The sequence below is a fragment of the Sciurus carolinensis genome, chromosome 8, assembly GCF_902686445.1.
Source record: "Sciurus carolinensis chromosome 8, mSciCar1.2, whole genome shotgun sequence".
NCBI classification, from domain to species: Eukaryota; Metazoa; Chordata; class Mammalia; order Rodentia; family Sciuridae; genus Sciurus; species Sciurus carolinensis.
Genome location: NC_062220.1, coordinates 54,193,500 through 54,214,874, shown reverse-complemented (window position 1 = coordinate 54,214,874; position 21,375 = coordinate 54,193,500). Strand labels below are relative to the sequence as shown.

The 21,375-nt window shown below is 37.8% G+C and overlaps 1 protein-coding gene across 5 annotated transcripts in view; it reads right to left on the bottom strand.

The window, feature by feature from the left end:
* Positions 1-21,375, bottom strand: part of Abcb1 (ATP binding cassette subfamily B member 1) — a 179,366-nt gene that overhangs the window by 16,457 nt on the left and 141,534 nt on the right. For all 5 annotated transcript variants that reach the window (XM_047560268.1, XM_047560267.1, XM_047560270.1 and 2 more), the window contains 13 exons: positions 20,246-20,417; positions 18,052-18,165; positions 17,795-17,905; positions 17,472-17,597; positions 17,178-17,381; positions 16,679-16,849; positions 16,231-16,392; positions 15,242-15,418; positions 14,083-14,229; positions 11,569-11,676; positions 10,431-10,508; positions 7,490-7,573; positions 4,338-4,541 (listed from right to left, as the gene is read on the bottom strand). In XM_047560268.1, coding sequence (XP_047416224.1) covers positions 4,338-4,541; positions 7,490-7,573; positions 10,431-10,508; positions 11,569-11,676; positions 14,083-14,229; positions 15,242-15,418; positions 16,231-16,392; positions 16,679-16,849; positions 17,178-17,381; positions 17,472-17,597; positions 17,795-17,905; positions 18,052-18,165; positions 20,246-20,417 — 1,858 coding nt within the window. The remainder of the gene's footprint in view (positions 1-4,337; positions 4,542-7,489; positions 7,574-10,430; positions 10,509-11,568; positions 11,677-14,082; positions 14,230-15,241; positions 15,419-16,230; positions 16,393-16,678; positions 16,850-17,177; positions 17,382-17,471; positions 17,598-17,794; positions 17,906-18,051; positions 18,166-20,245; positions 20,418-21,375) is intronic.

The window sequence follows — 21,375 nt, the reverse complement described above, 5'->3', positions numbered from 1 at the left end:
TTAGAAAAAGTTCTTAAAACTGAGATTACTAGGTCAAAGGGAATAAACTATTTTTTTAAGGAACATGGCACATATTGCCAATTTTTTTTTCCAGAAAGTTTCTATCATTTGGTTATGTCCTAATTGCATGTTACTTCCAGAAAGGCTATTTAATTAGGGCATGGACATCCTTTGCTACACTTTGGAGTATGGGTAAAGGGATGTGAAGAATGCAAGAAACACTGACATACTGAATCAGATTTCCGTCTATGTCACCATGGAAACTTGAAACACCTCATTTCCTTTTTATTATCTATAACGTGAGGGGGTAGAAGAGAGGGCCTCTCAGCCCCTCAAACTCAAAAATTACAGGTCATTAAGAGAAGTCACTCTTAACTATTTAAGATGTTCTTCCTCTCTCTGGTCTTTTTACAGGGCAGAACTGATTCTAATAAAGACATTGCATTACTTTAAAGTGATTTGCTACTGAAATGTTATAAACACAAAAGCTCACTTATTCCTCACTGAACTGTACCCACACTTTCTAACTTCAAAGATAACAGCAAATATTTCATGAGACAGTAAGTCGGTTTTTTTTTTTTTGGGTGCTGGGGCTCGAACCCAGGGCCTTGTGCTTGCAAGGCAAGCACTCTACCGACTGAGCTATCTCCCCAGCCCCGTAAGTCGGTTTTTGAAGGCTAGTACAAAAAGTTATTTGAAGAAAAAAGTTAATAACTTTTTTTTTTTTTTTTTTTGTGCTGGGGATATGAACTCAGGGCCTTGTGCTTGCAAGGCAAGCACTCTACCGACTAAGTTATCTCCCCAGCCCTAATAACATTTTTAAAAATAAAAACTTATTTATTAAAAATGTTCTCTGAGGGGCTGGGATTGTAGCTTAGTGGTAGAGTGCTCACCTAGCACATGTGAGGCACTGGGTTTGATCCTTAGCACCACATAAAAATAAATAAGTAAAGATATTGTGTCCATCTACAACTAAAAAATATCTTTAAAAAATGTTCTCTGATTCAGTGAGACCAAGCCTGAAGTATGTTTATCAAAAGCTACTTAGGAAAGAAATTACCCAGGCTTATGTTTTTTATAAACTTCTTTTACAAATTTAAACAATAATGTACATTCATTTTAGAAGATCCTGAAAATACAGAAAGCATGAAATTAGAGGAAAAAATTGACCTTCAAATTCCCCAAAGGCAAGCCTTGTTCAGACACATTAGAAATATTTTTAATTATAAGGGTTCAAACAAATAGAAGAGGTTTTCTGCATTAGTAATAACATTCAACAAACTATAGCAATGTATACTGAAAAGCAGATTTTATTGTAAATTTTAATGTAAAAATTTTAAGAAATATTTTGTGTGTAACTTTTTAAGGCAAGAGTGTCTTATCTATGGCTAGAGTATAAATGTTGCTTTTCAGTGTATATAAAACTTAATAAAAGGGAGAGTTTGAGTGACAGACTTTGCAGGGTGAGTAGAACAATATAATCACTTCACAATGTAATCACTTCATCTTGATGCACAATGAAGCAATTAGGAAGAGCCTTAATTAGCACCCTGCATCCTCACAGCTTCCTTTATTCCCAGAGTTTCAAACAAAGTCTCAGTAATCACCAGGAGGAAAGAGAACTTTCAGTTCAAGGAGGAGTAAATGCCATTGTTTCCCTCATAAAGCATCATGTACTTGATACTTTTGGAGGAAGGAAAATGCATATATGCTTCTAGAATGAAAAACACAAGCAAACCTCCTCATACTTGTCTTCCCATCTTCAAATAAAATGAAGTTTGATTATGGCTTTTAATGTTGAAAAGGAAAATGCATCTATTTTATAAGAATGCTCATTAGTCCATAGTAATGTGATGGAACACTAGGAAGCACAGATCACAGACTGGGAAGGAGGTTATGAACACTTTCTGACATCACAGAGATAATACAAGCAGGCCCTGACCACAAAGTTATGAACAGGCCCTGAACTCCCACAGACCCGCTCTGGAATCCCAAGCTTTCCCATCTGCTTCAGGGCAAGTCCACAGAGGTAGGCCTGGCCCCTATGGGCCCTATGTTTTGTTAGGGAAGATGACCCATTAATCAACAAACAGGAAAAAAAAAAAAAAAAAAACATTAAGGGCTGAGAAATGTCAGGAATTAATTCAGAAGTCAGGAAAGGCCTCTCTGAAAAGGTAGTAAGTCTGAGAGTTGAATAAGGTACAGGAAGAAGCCACAATAATATCAGACTGGAGTGTTCTAAGAGTTGCAAGAAGACCCATGAAACCAGAGCAGCATGGGCATGGGAGAGCGTAGCGCAAGACAAGATTATAGAGCTCATCAGATCATGAAGGGTTTTACAGACAAGGTAAAAGATTGGATTTTATTCCAATGTGATTAAAAGCCGCTAGAGGGTTTTAAACAGGAGTTAGCATGATCTGATTTGCATTTGTAAGAAATTAGCAGACTGACTTTGTGAGAATAATAAAGAATACAGGTGAACAAGAATTGAAGGAGATCAGTTAGGAGACTTGCTTGTGACTTTGGGCAAGATATTTGACGTCTTCCAACAGACATAACTCAGCAGGACTCTTGAGAGCATTAAATGAGCTAACATATGTAGAATTCTTGGTATGAAGCCCCTTTTCAATAAATATTCAATAAATGATAACCTGAGAATTAGGATCAGATGGGGCTGACATTCAGCATTACGAGAACTGATTGGTGTAGCAACTACCACTTTCGCTTGCCTGCCTTTGTCCCTCTCTGGAGCCCCCACTGAATTAGAGACCCTCTCACAGTCTGACTTAGAAAATCTGCCATATCTACCCATACCATTTCCGTCAGCACTCCTTCCTCAGTTCTTCTACAGGACTCTGAGAGTCTCATCTCTGATGTACCACCTCAAAGGTGCTGACCTTGGTTTACAATGAATTAACTTAGTATCTGCCATCTTCTTCCATAAACAGTCTAAGATTCCCATTCTAAGACTTTACACACCTCAATAAATAATGATATGATTAAAGACTTTTTTATTTATATTTTGCCCTAGATTTTTCCAGCTTATCTTCAAATGAAGAGTCAACACCATAGGAGAAAAGAAACCCAAGGTACAATATTAAATGAAGTCATTAGTACAGGACCTCCTCAGCCTGGTCCAGGGTTACTCAGGCCAGACCAAACTGGAGCACCAGGGACAGCACCATCCAGCTGAAAGCCTGCCAGACATCTCACAGGAGGTCTGGCCCCCACAGACATGGGGAGAAGCACCAAAGCTAGTTCAGAGGAGTTTCCTGGAGATGGGGCAGAGTCTGGGAAATGAGGAGGCAGAGGACAATGTGCCCATGGCAAGGAACATCCTCTAGGACCTATCACATCATACACTGGTGAGGGGGCTGGCCTGCAGACAAAGGAACCCTGGGCCTGCTGAGAGCCAGAGCCACTGCAAACTACCCAGATCCCTGCCCTGACCCTGGGGAGTCTGGGATGACCATTGGTAGATGTACTTCTATCTAGATATTAGATCCAGTTTTGAAACTCAGCCCTGTTCTAACCCCTCATTTCTACAATGATCCAGATCATGTGACACCAAGTTGTCTTCTTCCATCTAGAGAATGGGAACACAAGTGTCTGAATTTGTGTCCTGGCTCTAAGACTCACCAGCTCTCTAAGGCACAAGGGTCCACTACCTGAAAATGCTCAGCCTTACCTGGAAGTGAGATGACACTAGAACCTCCCTCACAGGGTCACTATGAGGAATAAAGCATTTGCCAGGAAATGCAGTAATATCACATAAGTATTTGTTAAGCAGTGAGAAAAGAATAGACAAGCACACAGAAAAACAAGTATTTGGGGAAGGAGAAGCAGAAGTAGGATGAAGGAAGGAGGAATGATAAGAGGGATGGTGGTAATCATTTAAACCAGATAGAATGAAGACCCCAGGACGTTTCCATATTGAACCTTCCCCATCAGAGATAATAAAAAAGGTCCTACTTTTCTCAACAATGGAGCATATTTAAGGTTACTTAAAAAAAAAAGAGGAAGAGAGAAAAAGAGAGGTGTGGAGGAAGGAAAAGAAACTGAAGGAAAGAGGGGAGGGGAAAGAAGAGAGGAGTGTAAAGACAAAGGCCTGTGATCAGAAAAGTCAGTGAGAAGCAGTGTCAGTCTTTGAGCCTAACGATGAGTGTGCTACTTTTCTTAAGTTTCTAATCTGCAAAATAATCGTAAAAAATACTTCTCTGAGGAATGGTGATTATAAGCACTCTCGGGACATAGTAAGTAGCAGGGACTAACGAAACAACACTGATTAGAAATTTTTCCTCTACTTACGTAAGCAACTGTATTTTGTTTTGACTCACCTTTCCAGAACCTTCTAGTTCTTTCTTATCTTTTAGTGCTTGTCCAGACAACATTTTCATTTCAATAACTCCTGCTATTGCAATGATGGGTACAATTGCTAAGAGTAGAAGTGTTAGTTGCCAGCCATAGATTAAGGAGATGATAATTCCTGTCCCAAGATTTGCTATATTCTGGGTAATTACGGCAAGCCTGGAGCCGATAGCCTGAAAAACAAATTAGAGACACATTTTTACATTAACTAAAAACCACACTTATATATTCTTAAGAACTGTAATAATTCACTTTCCTGAAAATATATTAATTATTTTCTCAGTTAGAAAACAAAAGTTTACTTGCAACAAGTTCACTGGGTTTCTAAAATGAGGATTTCCGTGACTTCTGAATAAACTGAAAGTAGATGATGATCAAAAATCCAGACTTTGATAACATATTTCTCTCTTCTGAATTTTTTATTTTTTATTTATTTATGTATTTATTTTTTGCGGTGCTGGGGATCGAACCCCGGGCCTTGTGCTTGCAAGGCAAGCACTCTACCAACTGAGCTATCTCCCCAGCCCCTCTTCTGAATTTTTTAAAACCAAGAAGGTATTTATTAATTAAAGTATGATCACTAAAGCAAGCTCTGAAAATTAGCAGGATAAAGTGACAATTATATTACACTGGAAATGGTAGAAATTTCCAATGTTAGGTACATGACTACTTATAATCTAAGGCTAATATTTGTCATTAAGTATATTCAAAAATATCCAGGCCTATTTGAAAGACTTATTATGCTTAATTTAACCTAGATTTGATTTGGAAAAAATATACACAGAGTTGAAAGCTATAGAATTTCATTTATAGTAAGCAAGCATTAAAGCCTTCAGTCTGAATGCCCAGAGGGGGCATGAAGCATGACTTTTGGCAGAGTGCGGTGATGGCCAAGCCTAAAACCAGATGTCTATCTACAAGTCAACTCAGTCTACCACATCTCCTCTGCCCTGGAAATACTGTACCCTCAGTTCATTCCACATCTTGCTCTGGCTCTCAGATCTGCTTTCTCTGGAAATGGCTCATATTATTTTCCATTCCTAAATTTTTTTTCTGCCCAAGCGAGGCTGGTCCTGGGAAAAGATTATGATGGAGTTACAGCTAGGATGGCCATGAGATCTCTGTAACTGAACAAATCTTTCCCAAGTCCAAAAATGAGCAGGTGCATTGATTAAAGCTGCTCTCCACACTAAATCCTGTGATAGACTCCTTCCAAATCCCCATCAATTCCACCAGAATCATCTAAGAGCTATGTGATATAAACAAAGACTCTGGCTGCTGTATGAATGAGTAGAAGGAGCTGGGAAGAAAGGTAGGGAGTCTATTACAATAATCTAGGAGAGGGATGATAGTGTTTTAGATTAGTGTGGTCATGAGAACGGTGGTGAAATGTGATCAATTCTGGATTTTTTAAAAAAGTTCAGCCTACGAAAAATGTTGGTTGGATTTGATGAAGGATCTGAGAGAAAGGGAATTTAAGAATGACTCTAAAACTTTTGACCTGCACAACTGAAAACAAAATGGAGTTGTTTTTTAATGAAACTGGTAAATTGTTGGAGGAATGGGTTGGGGGAGAATTCAGAGTTCTGTGTGGGACATGGCCAGTCCATCATGTCCACATCAAACATCCATGTGGACATGTCCAGAAGGCAAGTGGTTTTTTGTCTGGAACTCAGCAGAGAAGTCATCTGGAAATAAACATTTGGTGATTTTCCAGTGCAATGGTGGTTTTTAAGCCAGGAAACTGGGTGAAAGAGCTAACGAAGACTGTGCAGATAGCAAGTCCTGGCCCCTGAAGTCAGGGCTCTGAAGCAAAGAACAATGGGAGGAAGTGGCCAGTGGTGAAGAAAAGTGGGGTCCTAGAAAGGAAACTGAGGTTCCTCCTTGAAAACAAGAACAACCTAGAATGTCAAATACTGCTGACAAACTCATAGGTTGATGGAACATTTCCTATTAAGGCTCGTTCTTTCACTTACTTTAATCTAGCTGCTCTGTCACCCCTACTACTTTAGGGATGGCTGAGGAATGCTCAGTGCTCAGCGCCTCTGCCCTTGCTGATCTTCTGATTAGAGGGGCCTCTCCAGACACCTACAGGAACAGCATCTTTCCTTCCTTCTTGCCCATATCATCGCTGAGGCTTTCCTTCCCTGACAACCAGCCAGCCCCTACCAGCCCATCCTGCTTCAATTTCCCCATCGCAGTTTTGGACAATGTACACTGCATAAGGCCAAGACCATTATCTGTTTCTAAAAGTCCAAATTTATTTCAAGCAGCGTACATTTTGTCTGGTTAGGTTCTATACAACTTGATCTAAATTTTGATTTTTGTTGATTTGTTTGCTTTAAGCAAAGAGATCCATATTAAAACAGTAATTCCTAAGATTTGCATTGTAATTCTATAACTCTCTCTGTTCTTCCTCATTCATAATATATTCTTCCAGAAACTCCATCTGTTAGATAGAATTGTTAGTATAGTACTGCCTTACAGGAAGAATAGAAGATAAAGACCCAACGTGAGGGGGAGACACAGCAGAGATGACATTTTTTTCAAATTCCACATCAACTTGTAGATTTTTGCCATAAAAAGTTGTAGAAGAAATTTTGTCACTTCTGTCAAAAATCAAAACTTAATAGTTCAGCAGTTTAAAGTTATTCCTTATGCCTTGCTTTAATTTTTTCATGTGTTTTTCATTTTATTCAACCTATTTTAAAAAGACTATTTTATTGCTTCCTTTCTGAATTGTAATGTCCCCAAACTTTCCAACAGCAACTATAAACTTTTTTTTTCAGTAGCAATTACAATTTTCTGTTGTTTGAGCACTAAAACAGACTGATCCTGAATGACACGGTGAAAATACTTCTTTTCTAAAGAACCATTCTTCTATGTGAATCTTGTTAAAGTATGAATAACACAGTGATAACAAAAGATAGCTTATGAGTTATCTATACACTGAACAGCATTTAATGTTTAAATAGTTAACATTTTTTGCTATGAAACATATTTGTGGATTAGTGTCTTAACATTTTTCTTCACAATGATGATAATAATTAATAGTAAAACGAGAAAATCAGTTTCCTGCTGAGGTTCAAATGTCGAACACCGGCAGAAAGGAGTCACATACCCCTTTAACTTGAGCAGCATCATTGGCAAGCCTGGTAGTCAAGGCTCCAGTGGTATTTTTAGGATCATCAAACCAGCTCACATCCTGCGGCACAGAAGAGATTTCGTCATATCGAAGTCCTACTTGTGAGACTCTTGGCTCCAGGAGGAAAGTCATAAGGTTTATTTTGTTGATCAATTAATCCCCTGCCTTTAGCAGGATCTGACATTTGATAGATAAGAAAGGGATTTACATGCCAACACATAAATAGATCATTTCATCAGAGTAAGTTTTTAGTGCCTGCTTGGTTCCAAGCATGATTTTAAGTATTGGACAGAACCGTGAGCAGTAACAACAAAGTTGCTGCTCTCGTAAAGCCCAGATTCTGAAGATAGAAGGTGCAAATACATTTATGCCATCTCAGGTGGTGATAAATGCTGTGAAGCAAAACAGAGTGGGGTAAGGAAAAAGAAGTGAGGGGAAGGTGCTATCTTAGAAACTGGCGTAGGAACAGAGACCTAGAGCAGGAAGAGATGAGCATATCCAAAAACAAGAGGAACTGTCATATGCAAAGGACCTGAGGTGCAATTGCACTTGACCTGTGCATACACTATCAACAAAGCTTTAATGGCTGCTTCTAACCTAAGAAGAAACTTGGTGTGAAATTTCAAAAGCTGCTTCTTCCTCTGGACAGAGTTCTGTCCTCAGGTGGCTCCCTCCCATCCTCCCTTCCCACACGTACACCAAAAGCATTGTGTGGGGAACAGACAGTCTGTTGGTTAGGGGTAAAGGTAAAGGAGATAAGGTCTGAGAATGGGAAGGGGACATCATGTATAGCCTTTTAGGCAACTATAAAATTCCAGACTTTATCCTGAGATAAAGGAATGTGTCACTTTCAGTAGGTTTCGGGAAGAGAGATATGGTTTGACTTATCTTTTTTAAAAAAATGACTCTGGTTATTGTGAGGTGAACCTACTGGGTTGGGATAAAGAGGGAGGCAATGAGACTAGCTAGGAGGTTACTGCAATATTAAACAGAGAGAGAGGAGTCACCGTGGTTTTCACCCTGATCAACTGGTAGAAGGGTACTGTCACTCGTGGACAAGGGCAAAGAGTAGGTAAGGGGTAAGTAAGCCTATGGAGCAATTAAGAGTTCAAGTTTAACTTGGGCACAGTGGTGCATGCCTGTAATCCCAGCAGCTCAGGAGGCTGAGACAGGAGGATCACAAGTTCAAAGTCAGCCTAGGCAACTTAGTGAGACCCCGTCTAAAAATAAAAAAAATTTAAAATGTGCTGGGAATATTGCTCAGTGGTTAAGCACCCTTGGGTTCAATCCTTGGTACTAAAAAAAAAAAGTTTACATTGAAAATACTAACATCTGAAACATTTATTAGACCTCCAAATAGAGCAGTTGAACATGCAGTTAGATAACTGTAGTTCAGGTGGAATAAACAAACTGGGTTAAAACAAATCAACAAAAGACATCTAAATTAAAAAGTGACATTCAATATCAAATGGAATTTTCTTTGGGAACAACTTATATTTTAAAAAAAATACCAGGTTGAGTTTGAAGAACTTGCGTCCACCACAAATAACTGTGGTTATTGAACTGGTGATTTGCATTAAAGCAGTAATTATCATTTTTATCTAAAATATTGAAGAAAAGAGGGAGTGTTATAATTCATTATAGCAAATATCAATCTGACTTTTAGTATTCTTAAGTATTTAAGTTTCTCCCCATGGGAAGGTAACTTCCCCCAAGACAGGAACCATTCAAATTGAATGCCTTACAGACTTGGTATGATGTCTTGTAAGCAGAAGGCTTTAGTGTGTTTATTCTACTTAATTCATGGAGAAGTCATCATGCAAACCCTCAGCTCAGTTCCTAAAGTATAATGGACCTGGGACTTGACCTGGAAGCTGGCAGGGTAATGATATATTTGGCCCTGGACCAAGATTGGCCTAAGTGGGATCTCTGTTATAAATATTGTTTGACCCAAGGGTCCAAGTATAGAGTTCCCCATCAAACAGTGCTCTCTCACTCATCAGATTCAGTCGTGGCTTTGTCCATCACTAGCTAGAAACTTTCAAAAATATGTCTTTTTAGGTGGTGGTAGAAGAGTGGGAAAGGATGACAGAACCAAAGACAGGTGGAAAACTGCACATCCTCTAGAAATCCCAGCATAGACCACAGATGCTTCTCAGTTAGGGTTCAAATAGTCCTGGAATGTCTGGAGCAGGTTTCTAGAGCATCATTTTATTCGATGGCAAGGGATTAGTGATTTTCAAAAGGAATGTTATTAAGTTACATATAAAATTTTCCTGATTATTAAATAAACTTACTCCTTTCAACCAGACTGCCATAGGTTACATTCCTAAAATCCTTTATTTCCCTTTCGAAGGAAAACAGAGTGACTGTTATAAGGGTCTTGAAGGTACAAGAAGAGAAAGACAGTCCATTGAGTAATTACCAGATAGGAATGCTGCAGTTTGAAGTGCTGTATCCATCAGTCTAGACCCCGCAAAGAAACTGGGCAGAGAGAAATGGGCCACGGGGATGAGTTTGGAAAAAAAAATGATGTTCTTGGATGGAAAAAAACACGATGGAGTATCCAAGGTTTCCCAAGAGAAAGAAGGCAAGGAAGGGAGGAAAGAAATGGGGGCACTGAAAGTCACTTCCACCTGCACTGCCTACAACTGCTCAGAGGAAAGGCAGGAGGTGAATCCACTCAGGAGACTCCACCTGTCTCAGAGCAATGCATTTCCTTGTACCCACCTGTATATATCCAACAACAGCAGGGCCTCTGATTGATGTGGGGATGGTTTAACAACACCTCTGAGATGAGACTAAAGGATGGCCTACACCGGAACTCAGTCTGAGCAGCCTGGCTGAGCTCCCATTCCTGAGTCCCCAGGTACAAGGGAGTAGTTCCACCATCCCAGTTCACCCCTCAGCAACATACCTGTCTCAGCATGGACCTGAAAACCATGTATCGGAGCCTCTTGGTGAGGATCTCTCCAGCTTTGCCAAATGTGAAGCCCTGTGAAGAACAAGAACATGCCACTCATTTATTCGTTTGATATGTGATGTTATTTACTAAGGCCTCACTCAGGCCTGCACACTAGGGTACATGATCTCTCATAGTCATGAGGCAGCACTACCCTGGTGCTACAGATAGCAAACTGAGGCTTAGACAGTTAAAGCACTTATTTGCCCAGGTGCTGTGGCACATGCCTATAATCCCAGTGGTTTGGGAGGCTGAGGCAGGAGGATTTTAAGTTCAAAGCCAGACTCAGCAACTTAGCAAGGCCCTAAGCAACTCAGTGAGATCCTGTTACTAAATCAAATACAAAAAAGGGCTGGGGATGGAACTCAGTGGTTAACCACCCCGGGTTCAAACCCCAGTACCAAAATAACGTTATTATTATTATTATTATTATTATTATTATTATTATTCATTTGCCAAGCACTCAAAATCAGGTACTTGTGCAACTGGTACCCAAACCTAGGTCTAACACCAAAACCCAGAGTGCTTTACCATACTAAACTTGTAGAGCACTTGATTCCTTTGCAGTTTCATTTCTGCCAGATGATTCACAAGCTATAATATCTGACTCTACAAATATTTCCTACAGTTTTTATTTGAGGATTGACATTCTTCCATTGTTAAAAGGTTCTTTTAACTTTAGAAAAAGTTGATTGATAAACTTTTCTTTTTCAAATCAGTATAACTTGTTAGGAAGTTCTTGATTGTTATTGACTTTTAGAATACTGGAAAAATTTCTTTGAGTATTTAAATTAACTGGCAATGCTTATATTCAAACTTTTATCTGGAGCTTTCCTGAAGCCCATTTTTTTAGTTCCCACCTTTCATTTCCAATCATAATATGAGATCAAACACTGTTTCCTAGGATTATGTTGATATTTGCAGTTGAGGGAGGAGTGGGAAAGAATGAGGAGGAAATCAAGGGAGACAGAGGATGAAAACCACCGTGTCTGTTAGTAGCCAAGTTAATAGAGGAGCAATGCAATTAAAAGGAAAATTACACAGATGGCCAAAAATTCCCCCAAAATGAGTAAAGTAAAATGCAGACATTTACCTGAAGGAAAAATGTAATAAAAGAAATAATTCCTAGGATTAGAAATAACAGCGAAAATATGTTACTGTTCTGTCGTTGTGTTTCAGGATCATCATTTCTTACAAATACCTGTGAGAAGACATTTAAAGGACTATTAGTTCAGTCACTGAAGAAATCATGCCAGGTCTGACCCCTCCTCATCTGGCACTGTTCTGGGGGTGAGGAGAGCCTTTGCATTCTGGGAATCAGGGTTGCCTCTCTAATGTGAACCTTAAAGGCATCTGCCTTCTGCCTTCCTTAGCAACCAAGAAGGGGTCTGTCACTCATAAATTGATCTGACATGTTTTTTGCTCAGGTTCCTTCTTGGAGTAGTAAGTGCCACTCAGCTATGTATAGTTGCAATGCAAATACTCATTCTTTGGTGAGGAACTATATTGTATGGCAATTTGTTGTTTTGCTACATGGACATTTTGAACTCTTCGGAGGTATCTGGAAGGAAAGTCTTGCTGTGCTTTTTGGTGCACCAGAGAGAGGTGCTCATGCATTCGTTTTTTCAGAAAGGAAGGAGGCTCCTGCCAACATTCTTTGTCACATGGCCAGTTAGATAACCACTTGGGAGCTGCAGTCAGGTGACCGAGTACCATATGTAGAAACTTACAGAGATAGTTAGAAGGGCAAATAGAACATCTTGGGCTCAAGGAAAACAGAGTAATTACCCACAGGGAAAGAAAACACACCTCTCCCTTCGCAGGGTCAAAATCATTCTTGTAAGAGTCACATTCCTAACCCAACCCAGATAACTTTATCTTTTGCACACTGATAAGATGACAGTTCTGGAGTTTTGCTTAGAACCCAATGTTGTTGGGACAGAAAAGTCATGTTATTAGTTTCACTGACTATTTTAGGGAGCTGGTCCCCACAGCCCTGAGATGGAAATTGACAGGGCCCTATCATTTCAATAAAAACAAAAACTGACAATCACTGAATTCTGACTCTGTGCCAGACATTACTCTAGCAAACCCATGTGAACTGTTCCTCTTATCCCACAATCATCTCTGTGAATTGCTTTATCACCACCATCATTTTATAGAGGGAAACTAAAGCACAGAGATTACAATTAACTTGCTCAAGGTAACACAGCTAGCCAGCCAGGGTTGACTCAAGGATAATCAGACCCAGAGCAAACTGTTTACAAGAGAGATGGCTGGTTGTCTACCCCAATACCTAGGAGTTGTGTGTCAGCTCTGCATCATCATCCTTCAGACTTACTGTATAACAGGAATGAGAAAAGCATTATTCCTAAGTTGAATTTTTGTTACCAAAAGCTGAACCCATTCCTAACTCATCTACTTCTATTTTTTTTCTGATGACATCACTGTGTACCACTGTGCCTACAAGACATATATTAGAACAGGATCTGTAAACTACGGGCCACAGGACAGATGCTTATTTAAAGTTTTAGTGGATTACAGCATTTTCATATGTTTCTATATTTGTACCACAAGGGGAGAGTTGAATATTTGCAACAGAATCCATATGACCTACAAAGTCTAAAATATTTACTCCCTTACCCTTTATAGAAAAAGTTTGCTGACCCCTGTCCTAGAATACAAGATCTGTAAAATAAGACATTTTGTTTTCTTCTTGGCAATTTTATAGCACATAGAAAAACACCTGGCACAAAGCAAACACTGAAAAATATTTCTTGAATGAATACATAATACATGAATATCAGCCTGAAAAAAGCTAGCCATGCATGGACGGACGTAAATGTTTTTTGTGTTATATGTTTTTTGTTTCAAAATCAAAAGTTAGTGTTGGCTTATGCTACTTGTGGTGCTCAATCTCTTTCTTTGCAATGTTTTCAGCAGTATGGCAAGGGTATCCTCAGCTTGATGACTGAAAATCTGTCACTAAACAGAGAGCATGCCTGCCCAGTTGGTAACCTTATTATTGAAAATGTCACTGTTAAATCAGGTGAAACCAGCATGAGTCAACCTTAATTTTTAGGAAGCTATTTTTTTTTATTTCAGTTTTAGCAAGGGAGATGAAAATGACATAGAGATTGCATGCTAGGCCTGGTCATGTCCTGGCAAGTGTGTATGTTAAAAGAACAGCTTAATCTTGAGTCAGTCTGAAAAATACATGAGGAATCAATCCCCTTTGCACACTGGTGAGATGACTGTTCTGGAGTTTTGCTTAGAACCCAGTGCTGGAGCTATGAACCCAATGTCGGTGGAACAGAAAAGTCATGTTATTGGTTTCATTGACTATTTCAGGGAGCTGGTCCCCACAGCTCTGAGATGGAAATTGACAGGGCCTTAGATAGAAACTGAGACAAAGAAGAATTTACAAACTTGACTTTCCTTTCACATACCAGATTCTATTTTTATGTCTTTGAGCTGGTTAGTTTCATGTGAAAGGATGTGTTCTTGATGGTTTACGTAAGTTTGTGCAAATACAAAAGCTCCATTCATTCTTCATTTAGGACTCACAAGTAAATACAAAAAAAACAAAATGGACATAAACACCTACCCCTATAATCCTTGAAAATATTACTGCAAATGCTGGTTGCAAGCCTCCATTTATAATAGCACAAAATACACCAACCACAAAATAAGGCCATTCAGTTAAATTCAGCCTTAGAATCCTCCAAAAGGAAACTGGAGGTACATTTTCATCCTAGAAAACATAAAATATAACAACAAGTTAGTTTAAAAAATTGATAACTGATTTTATGATGTACAGTTCTTCCATATGCACAAAAATTTTTTAAATGAATACATTCTATTCTTTTTCCTTATCAATTACTGGCTATTTAGCTTCAAAAAAGTACTGACAGATTCTGCTACAGTACCCCTTTGTTTTTAAAGGAATGAATGATATTTCCACAGACATTTAACTCGTGGCCTGACATTCAGAAAGTGACAATAACATTTACATGTAGGTTTAAATAGAAATGAAATTTTAATATGTGAAGACCTACTATAGTCTCTACATTATAAATTTTAATTCTAAAAATCTTTCTATAAATTCTTATACTTAAATTCTAAACTGATTTTAACATGTTGACATTTTGTTTTGAGGAACACCCTGGAGAATAGCACATAATGCTGGAAAATTATTTCTTGTTCCCACTTCTATCCCAGCCCTGGCCCACCCAACTAGAAGTGTTATTATTTGTATTTGAAATTTCCCCAAAAGCTCATGTGTTAAAGGCTTGGTCCCTGATAATGCAGCAGGGTTCAGAAGTGCATTCCTGGAAAGTGATTGGATTATGAGGGCTCTGACCTCATCAGTCAATGAAACCATTGGTGGATTAATAATTTGATGGCATCATTGAGAGGTAGTAGAAACTATAGGAGGTGGGGCCTAGTTGGAGAAAACAGTCAACAGGGGTTATGCCTTGGAAGGCTGTATTGTGTCCCTCTGACCCCATGAGGTTAAATAGCTTTCCTCTGCCCCACCCTTCCAAGATGTTTCTGTATCATTACAAGACAAAAAAGCAATGGAGCCAGCTGGCCAAGGACTGAAACCTCTGAAAACATGAGCCAAAATAAATATTTTGTCCTCTAAGTTATTTCTCTCAGGTATTTTGTCCCAATGACAAAAAAAAAAAAAAAAAAAAAGACTAATATAGAGAGAGTCATAGCGGGGAGATTTTAGACATAAAACTCTGCATCCTCTTCCCTACCAAGGTCTCTTTTGTACTAAGCTTTCTGTCTTGTCCTTGTGGTCCATGGACACTCATGCGAGTTGATCTTCTTCTTATTAGACTGGATCCTGAATCTTTTGAAGACATATCGAAGGCATCAATGTCAGTTTTGGATTCACAAACTTCATTTTCTAATTCAATTTCATTTCCTCCTGTCTAAAATTAATAAGAAACATGCATAAGTTGGTTAGCCTTAGTTAACCAATGAACATCAGATACAAGGGAAAATGATAATTTGCTTCAAGTAATTTCAGGAATGGATGAAGTTAAACTGCTGTTCCTTTCTGTATAATATATGGAAAAATAAAAACGACTTAATAAAGATTTCCAGTGAATATACTGAAATAATATGACATCCCTTCCATGAATCTTATCTGGTCATCTCCTTTCTGTGGAAATTTGGCTCAATCAAGTTCACTTTGGACCAGTCAATAGAAATATGATATGAGTCATAATATAAGCCACATTGCTCATTTAAAAATTTCTAGTAGATATATTTTTAAAATGTGAAAAGAGGTAAAATTCAATTTGATTTTATTTAACCTAATAATCCAAGATATTCATATCTGATATTATCATTTCAACACATAATCAATACAAAATGTTTTGCAATTCTTTTTTTGTTTTGTTTTGTTTTGTACTAAGCTTTCAGAATCTGATGTGCATTGTCTACAAACATTTCAGATCAGATTAATCACCATTTAAATGTTCAATAATCATATATGGCTAGTGATTATTATAGTGAATAGCACACCTTTAAACCCTTTTAAGCTTTTCTTTATTTATTCTTTAGTTCCTCTTTTTTTAAGAAAAAAATCAATATTTAAAACACTGGTCTGATCCTGAATCCTCCAGTACTTTTTTCTACTTTTCAAGAGAATCAAATCAAATAACACTTGTAGCTTTGCTTACAGCAACATTAGTTTATCATTGACATAATTTAAGAAAGTTCTAGAGTTATATCATACCTGCATTGTGACAAGTTTGAAGTAAACACCTTTCTCTTTCATGAGTTCATCATGATTTCCTTTCTCCACAATGACTCCATCATCAAAACCAGCGATGACATCAGCATTACGAACTGTGGACAAACGGTGAGCTATAACAATGGTGGTCCGGCCTTCTCTGGCCTAAAGAGGGAGAAATTTGGTGTTTGAATACATTCACACTTGCATGTTAAAAAAAAAATCATTCATTCAATTTATATTTAAGGAACACCAGTGTTTTGGACATTATAAAACCATCAAGGCTATAGACGATCATCTCTGACTTCAGTAAATATATAGTCAACTGATAATGGTTTAAATGGTATTTAATTATAATAAATACAAATGTAAATAAAGGCCAATATTAAGAAGAATTAAAAGTGGGGTGTTATACTCATAAATCAGTTGGTTTGAACCAGGGCTCACAGACCTTATCCAGAGCCACCTGGACCACTGCTTCGCTTTCTGTGTCCAAGGCTGACGTGGCCTCATCCAGCAGGAGGATCTTGGGGTTGCGCACCAGGGCACGTGCAATGGCGATTCTCTGTTTCTGGCCCCCACTCAGCTGGGCGCCCCTCTCTCCAACCAGGGTGTCAAATTTCTACAACAGAAAATACATGGGAGGAGTTAGCAAAAGAATAAGGTTGCTCATGTGTTAAATCACTATAAATCCGGGAGTAATCCCATGAACCCAAGCCTCACAGGCAATAGGGTCCAGTTCTTTAGAACTTAGCAATAACCAACCCTAGTTTTAAAAAACATACCTACCACTAGTTGATACTACTAGAGCTTAACAACTCAAAAAAATCTCAATTTCCCTTGTAAGGAGGTTTTCCCCATATACAGTAGTTTCCTAACTTCCTATGAACTCTTTTGGCTAGAGTTCTATTCTTTACACCTCTGGAACAATGAAGGTCAGGGTAACTCACAAGAGGCAGTTTCATGATAAAATCATAGGCATTGGCTTCCTTGACGGCTTTCTCAATCTCCTCCATGGTGACATTTTCACGACCATAGCGAATGTTTTCTGCTATTGTGGTGGCAAACAACACAGGTTCCTGACTCACCACACCGATGATTTCTCGCAGATACCTTACATTTATGGTCCTAATGTCCTGCCCGTCAATACTGATCTGAAATAAAAAATAAGTGTGATTCTCAAATACTTGAGGTGGAAATCACAACATCAGAGTGATCTGTAATGGAAATAACGTCTAGCTCACCACGCCCTCGGTGGGGTCATAGAGTCTCTGCAGTAGCTGGACTGTTGTGCTTTTCCCACAGCCACTGTTCCCAACCAGGGCTACCGTCTGCCCACTCTGCACCTTCAGGTTAAGGCCCTTCAAGATCTACCAAGACAAGTGAAAAATAAACTTAAAGGCAATTCACATATACAGATATGGGATCTATGAACTGTCAGTCAATTCAATACTAGGTTTAAAAATATGCATGAATTTTTCTTTTTTTATGATTTCTTAAGGAAAGTAACAAGCTCTTCACCCAACAGGTTATTCAATCATTGATTTATCATTTATCGCCACCATACCTTAACTTCTTTTCGAGATGGATAAGTGAAGTGAACATTTCTGAATTCCAAATTTCCCTTAATATTGTCTGGTTTGTGCCCATTCATTGAGAAGCTGTCAATGCTTGGCTTCTAAACAGAATAAAATTTTACATTAGTGGGTTACAGTAACTTCTTGTTAGTGACCCTTCGTGGAGAGCTAGAAAAGTGAGAATGCAAGTGACTCCTAACTAGAAAAATCTCTGAGGTAGATGGATAAATCGCCAGTCCAGACTTACATTATCAATTATCTTAAAGACTTCATAAGCAGCTCCTCTTGCATTTGCAAATGCTTCAATGCTGGGAGATGCCTGTCCAACACTGAAAGCCCCAATTAACACAGAAAAGAAGACCTGAGGAATGGGGAGGAAAACCATTAAGTTACTTAGTGTATGATCACAATTATTTTCATACTTCCTTTTCTTTCCAACATAGCTAATTCCATTTTAAAAGGGGAAGGCAACACAAGAATACTGAGTATTAAAAGTATTTTAAAAGTTTATATAGAGAGTAAATTACAAATATATCACCACAAAAAATGTCAAGTAGATGAGGTGATAAATGTTAATTGGCTTGATTTAATCAGTACATCATATCCATATATCGAAACATATTACAGTCCATAAAAGTAATAGTTATGATCCATTGATTAAAAATAAATTTTAAAAATGTTTAAAATGCAGTTAGTCTGTTTCTAGTGAAAGAACAATGTAATTCTAATTCAATATTATAATAGAACATTTTTTATATTTCTTCAATGGCTAAATATTTTTATTTAGACCACTAAGAGGGTAAAATGGAGACAAACACTAGAAGATGAATCTGAAGACCCAAGTCCAAATCCTAAATAAGTACTTATATATATCTTTAGGACATTCTCTTATAATCACTGAAATTCAATTTATAAAAATAGGAAAGACTGTTCTTTCTATATGTTGTAGCTCATGAAAATATTTTATAAATTATAAAACACACACCTAAGGCTTGATTATTTATCAGGCTAAGTCTTCCCCACGCTCACCACCAGACCATTCTCTCTGAAGTGTGATAGACAGGCTTTTGTTTTCTGTTTTGCTCAAATCAGTTTCTTATTAGTAAAGACTCATTCAACTTTATTTCTAATAGAAGTTGAAGAGAAGTAAATGTCACTAGTCATTTCTTTATAAATCATACCAGACTTATAATGTCCAATAACTCATACAGAAAGAACTTTGCTAAGCAATTCTATATTTATTACTTCAATTAGTCCTCATTACAATGCTGAAAAGGCATACTCTTTCTATCATGTCCATTTGGCAGAAGAGGCAACAGAGACTTGAAAAGTTTAGATGGCTGCCCCAGTCATTAAGCTGGTAATGGCACAGCTAGAATTAGAAACATATTGGTCTGATATCAAAGCCTGAAGTCACTATTCCAAATGACTCCAATAGTGAAGCAGATTTGGGTTCAGTGAATACTGGATTTAAAGGTGCTCATCTAGGACTGGGGGTGTATGCAGCTCAGTGGTAGAAGCCCTTGCCTAGGATCAATTAAATTAGGCCCTAGGATCAATTAGGCCCTGGGTTCGATTCCGCAGCACCACAAAAGTAAAATAAAATAAACTGCTTATATATATATATATATATTATAATTATGCGACACACATCTCTTACTATAACTTACCCTAACCCCCAGCATCACCACCCTAAAAAAAAAATCTTTTTAGTAAAAGCCATTCCTAATCACAAATGCTAGATGACAAAACAGTCTGAAAAAACCAAGAGGAAATTATTACATTCATATTACAAATGTGAATCCTGAGAAAAGGAACTATTTACAGGGACTCAAGGAAATACAGTTTCTTGTTCACCCAATATACTTGTGCTTGGCCTAAGAAAAAGAAACTAAGTAAGCCTCCCTACAAGATACTGACTGAACTTGGTTTGCCAATTATTTCACCGTCCTTTAAATGAAAGAAGATACTATCAAATGTCAAGTCATCTGTACTTGTACAAAGCTCTATTTTGCAGGAAACTTCCCAAGAGAAAGAGTAACTAACAAGTTATATTTTCACCAATTTGTGAGGCAGATTAGTTGCCTTTTAAAGTACTTTGAAAATAAATTATGTATTTTGTCATCGGTTAATGTGAATAGTAAGTTGGAAAATAAAAGTGCTTAGTATTAATTTTGGTTCAAAGAAATGCTAAAAAGATTGATGATGGTCCTACTATTTAGGTTATGGGAGGAACTGGGCAAGCGATTTGCAAAACAGACCACAAAATTGCTTGCTGAATACATCTAACTGCCTTTCCACTTTAACCTAGTAATACCTATCTTTTTGGAATATTCAATAACTGTTCAGAATATATTCTTTTAAAGTCAAGATAATGCCTCTTGGTTTTATTAGCATTTTCAATAGTGACTAATTTTTTTTATGACTCGTATGTAACTTACAGTGAGTACTTGTCCAATAGTATACTCCTTTGAAAGGACCAAGGAGGTCCCATACCAGAACGCCAGTGCATATGATGCATAGATCAGCAGAAAAGCAGCACCAATAGAAATGTTGGCTGTGATAGCTTTCTTTATTCCAATTCTTTTAGCTTCTTCTAAATTTTTATTGTACCTTGGAGAAAGAACAAAAATCATCACTTATACTCATAAATCTTATGACAATATGTAAATGTAGTATGATGGTGATTGAGTAGCTAGAATACGCTCATCCTAGTGACACATTCATTTTCCTTTTGCCCATACATTGACTGTACAATGCTATTACTATTTTATTCTCTTCTTGTAGAAGAGGAAAACAAGATTTAAAGGGACTAACTTATTTGTGGGAGAGTATTCTAAAAGTTCCTTCTCTGGTTTTAGCAATAGTGAAATAAGTGAAGCATTATTTAGCACATATCTAGAACATGTATTGTTTCATACACAAGACAAAATAGAAGCTATGAAAAATGTTGTCTTCCCTTCAGAATCTGCATGCCTCTTCCATTAATTAATAAAATAGTGCTGGAAAGCACTAAACACAAGAAAGTCATTTAAATCTCTAACCCTTAAAGAAGCCTTAGAGACAGTTTGTTCCCCAGCCTGCCTCCCGCTGGGACTTTTGGAAGGACCAACTGTGAGATTACATGTGTGAGAGCATTTTGAGTGCTCTGAATTGCTATGTAATATTTTTACATTTAATCCATACAATTTATCTTGTTTCCATAGAAGTCTATTTTAAAAATCACTGCCTAAAAAAATTATTGAGGCTTAAAAATATATAATAGTCCACCAGCACTTATCCGTGTCTCCTTCTTTTACTCTTTCTACACATTACCTATATATCCTCAACATTTGTCATGCCATGGCTGCCTGCTGTTAGGGTAAATGGCTTGGGCCACACAAGGCCTTCAAGCTGTAAGGGCTAAAAGAAAAAGAAAAATTTCAGCACTTGATAGCCTGTTACCCAAGCACAGCACAAAGTCTGGGAGAACTCCCAATGAGAGTTCTTAGAGCAAATATAAGGAAATACACACAAAACAAGCAAGCAAACATAAACAACAATAAAAAATGTTGGAGTCTGGTGAAACATT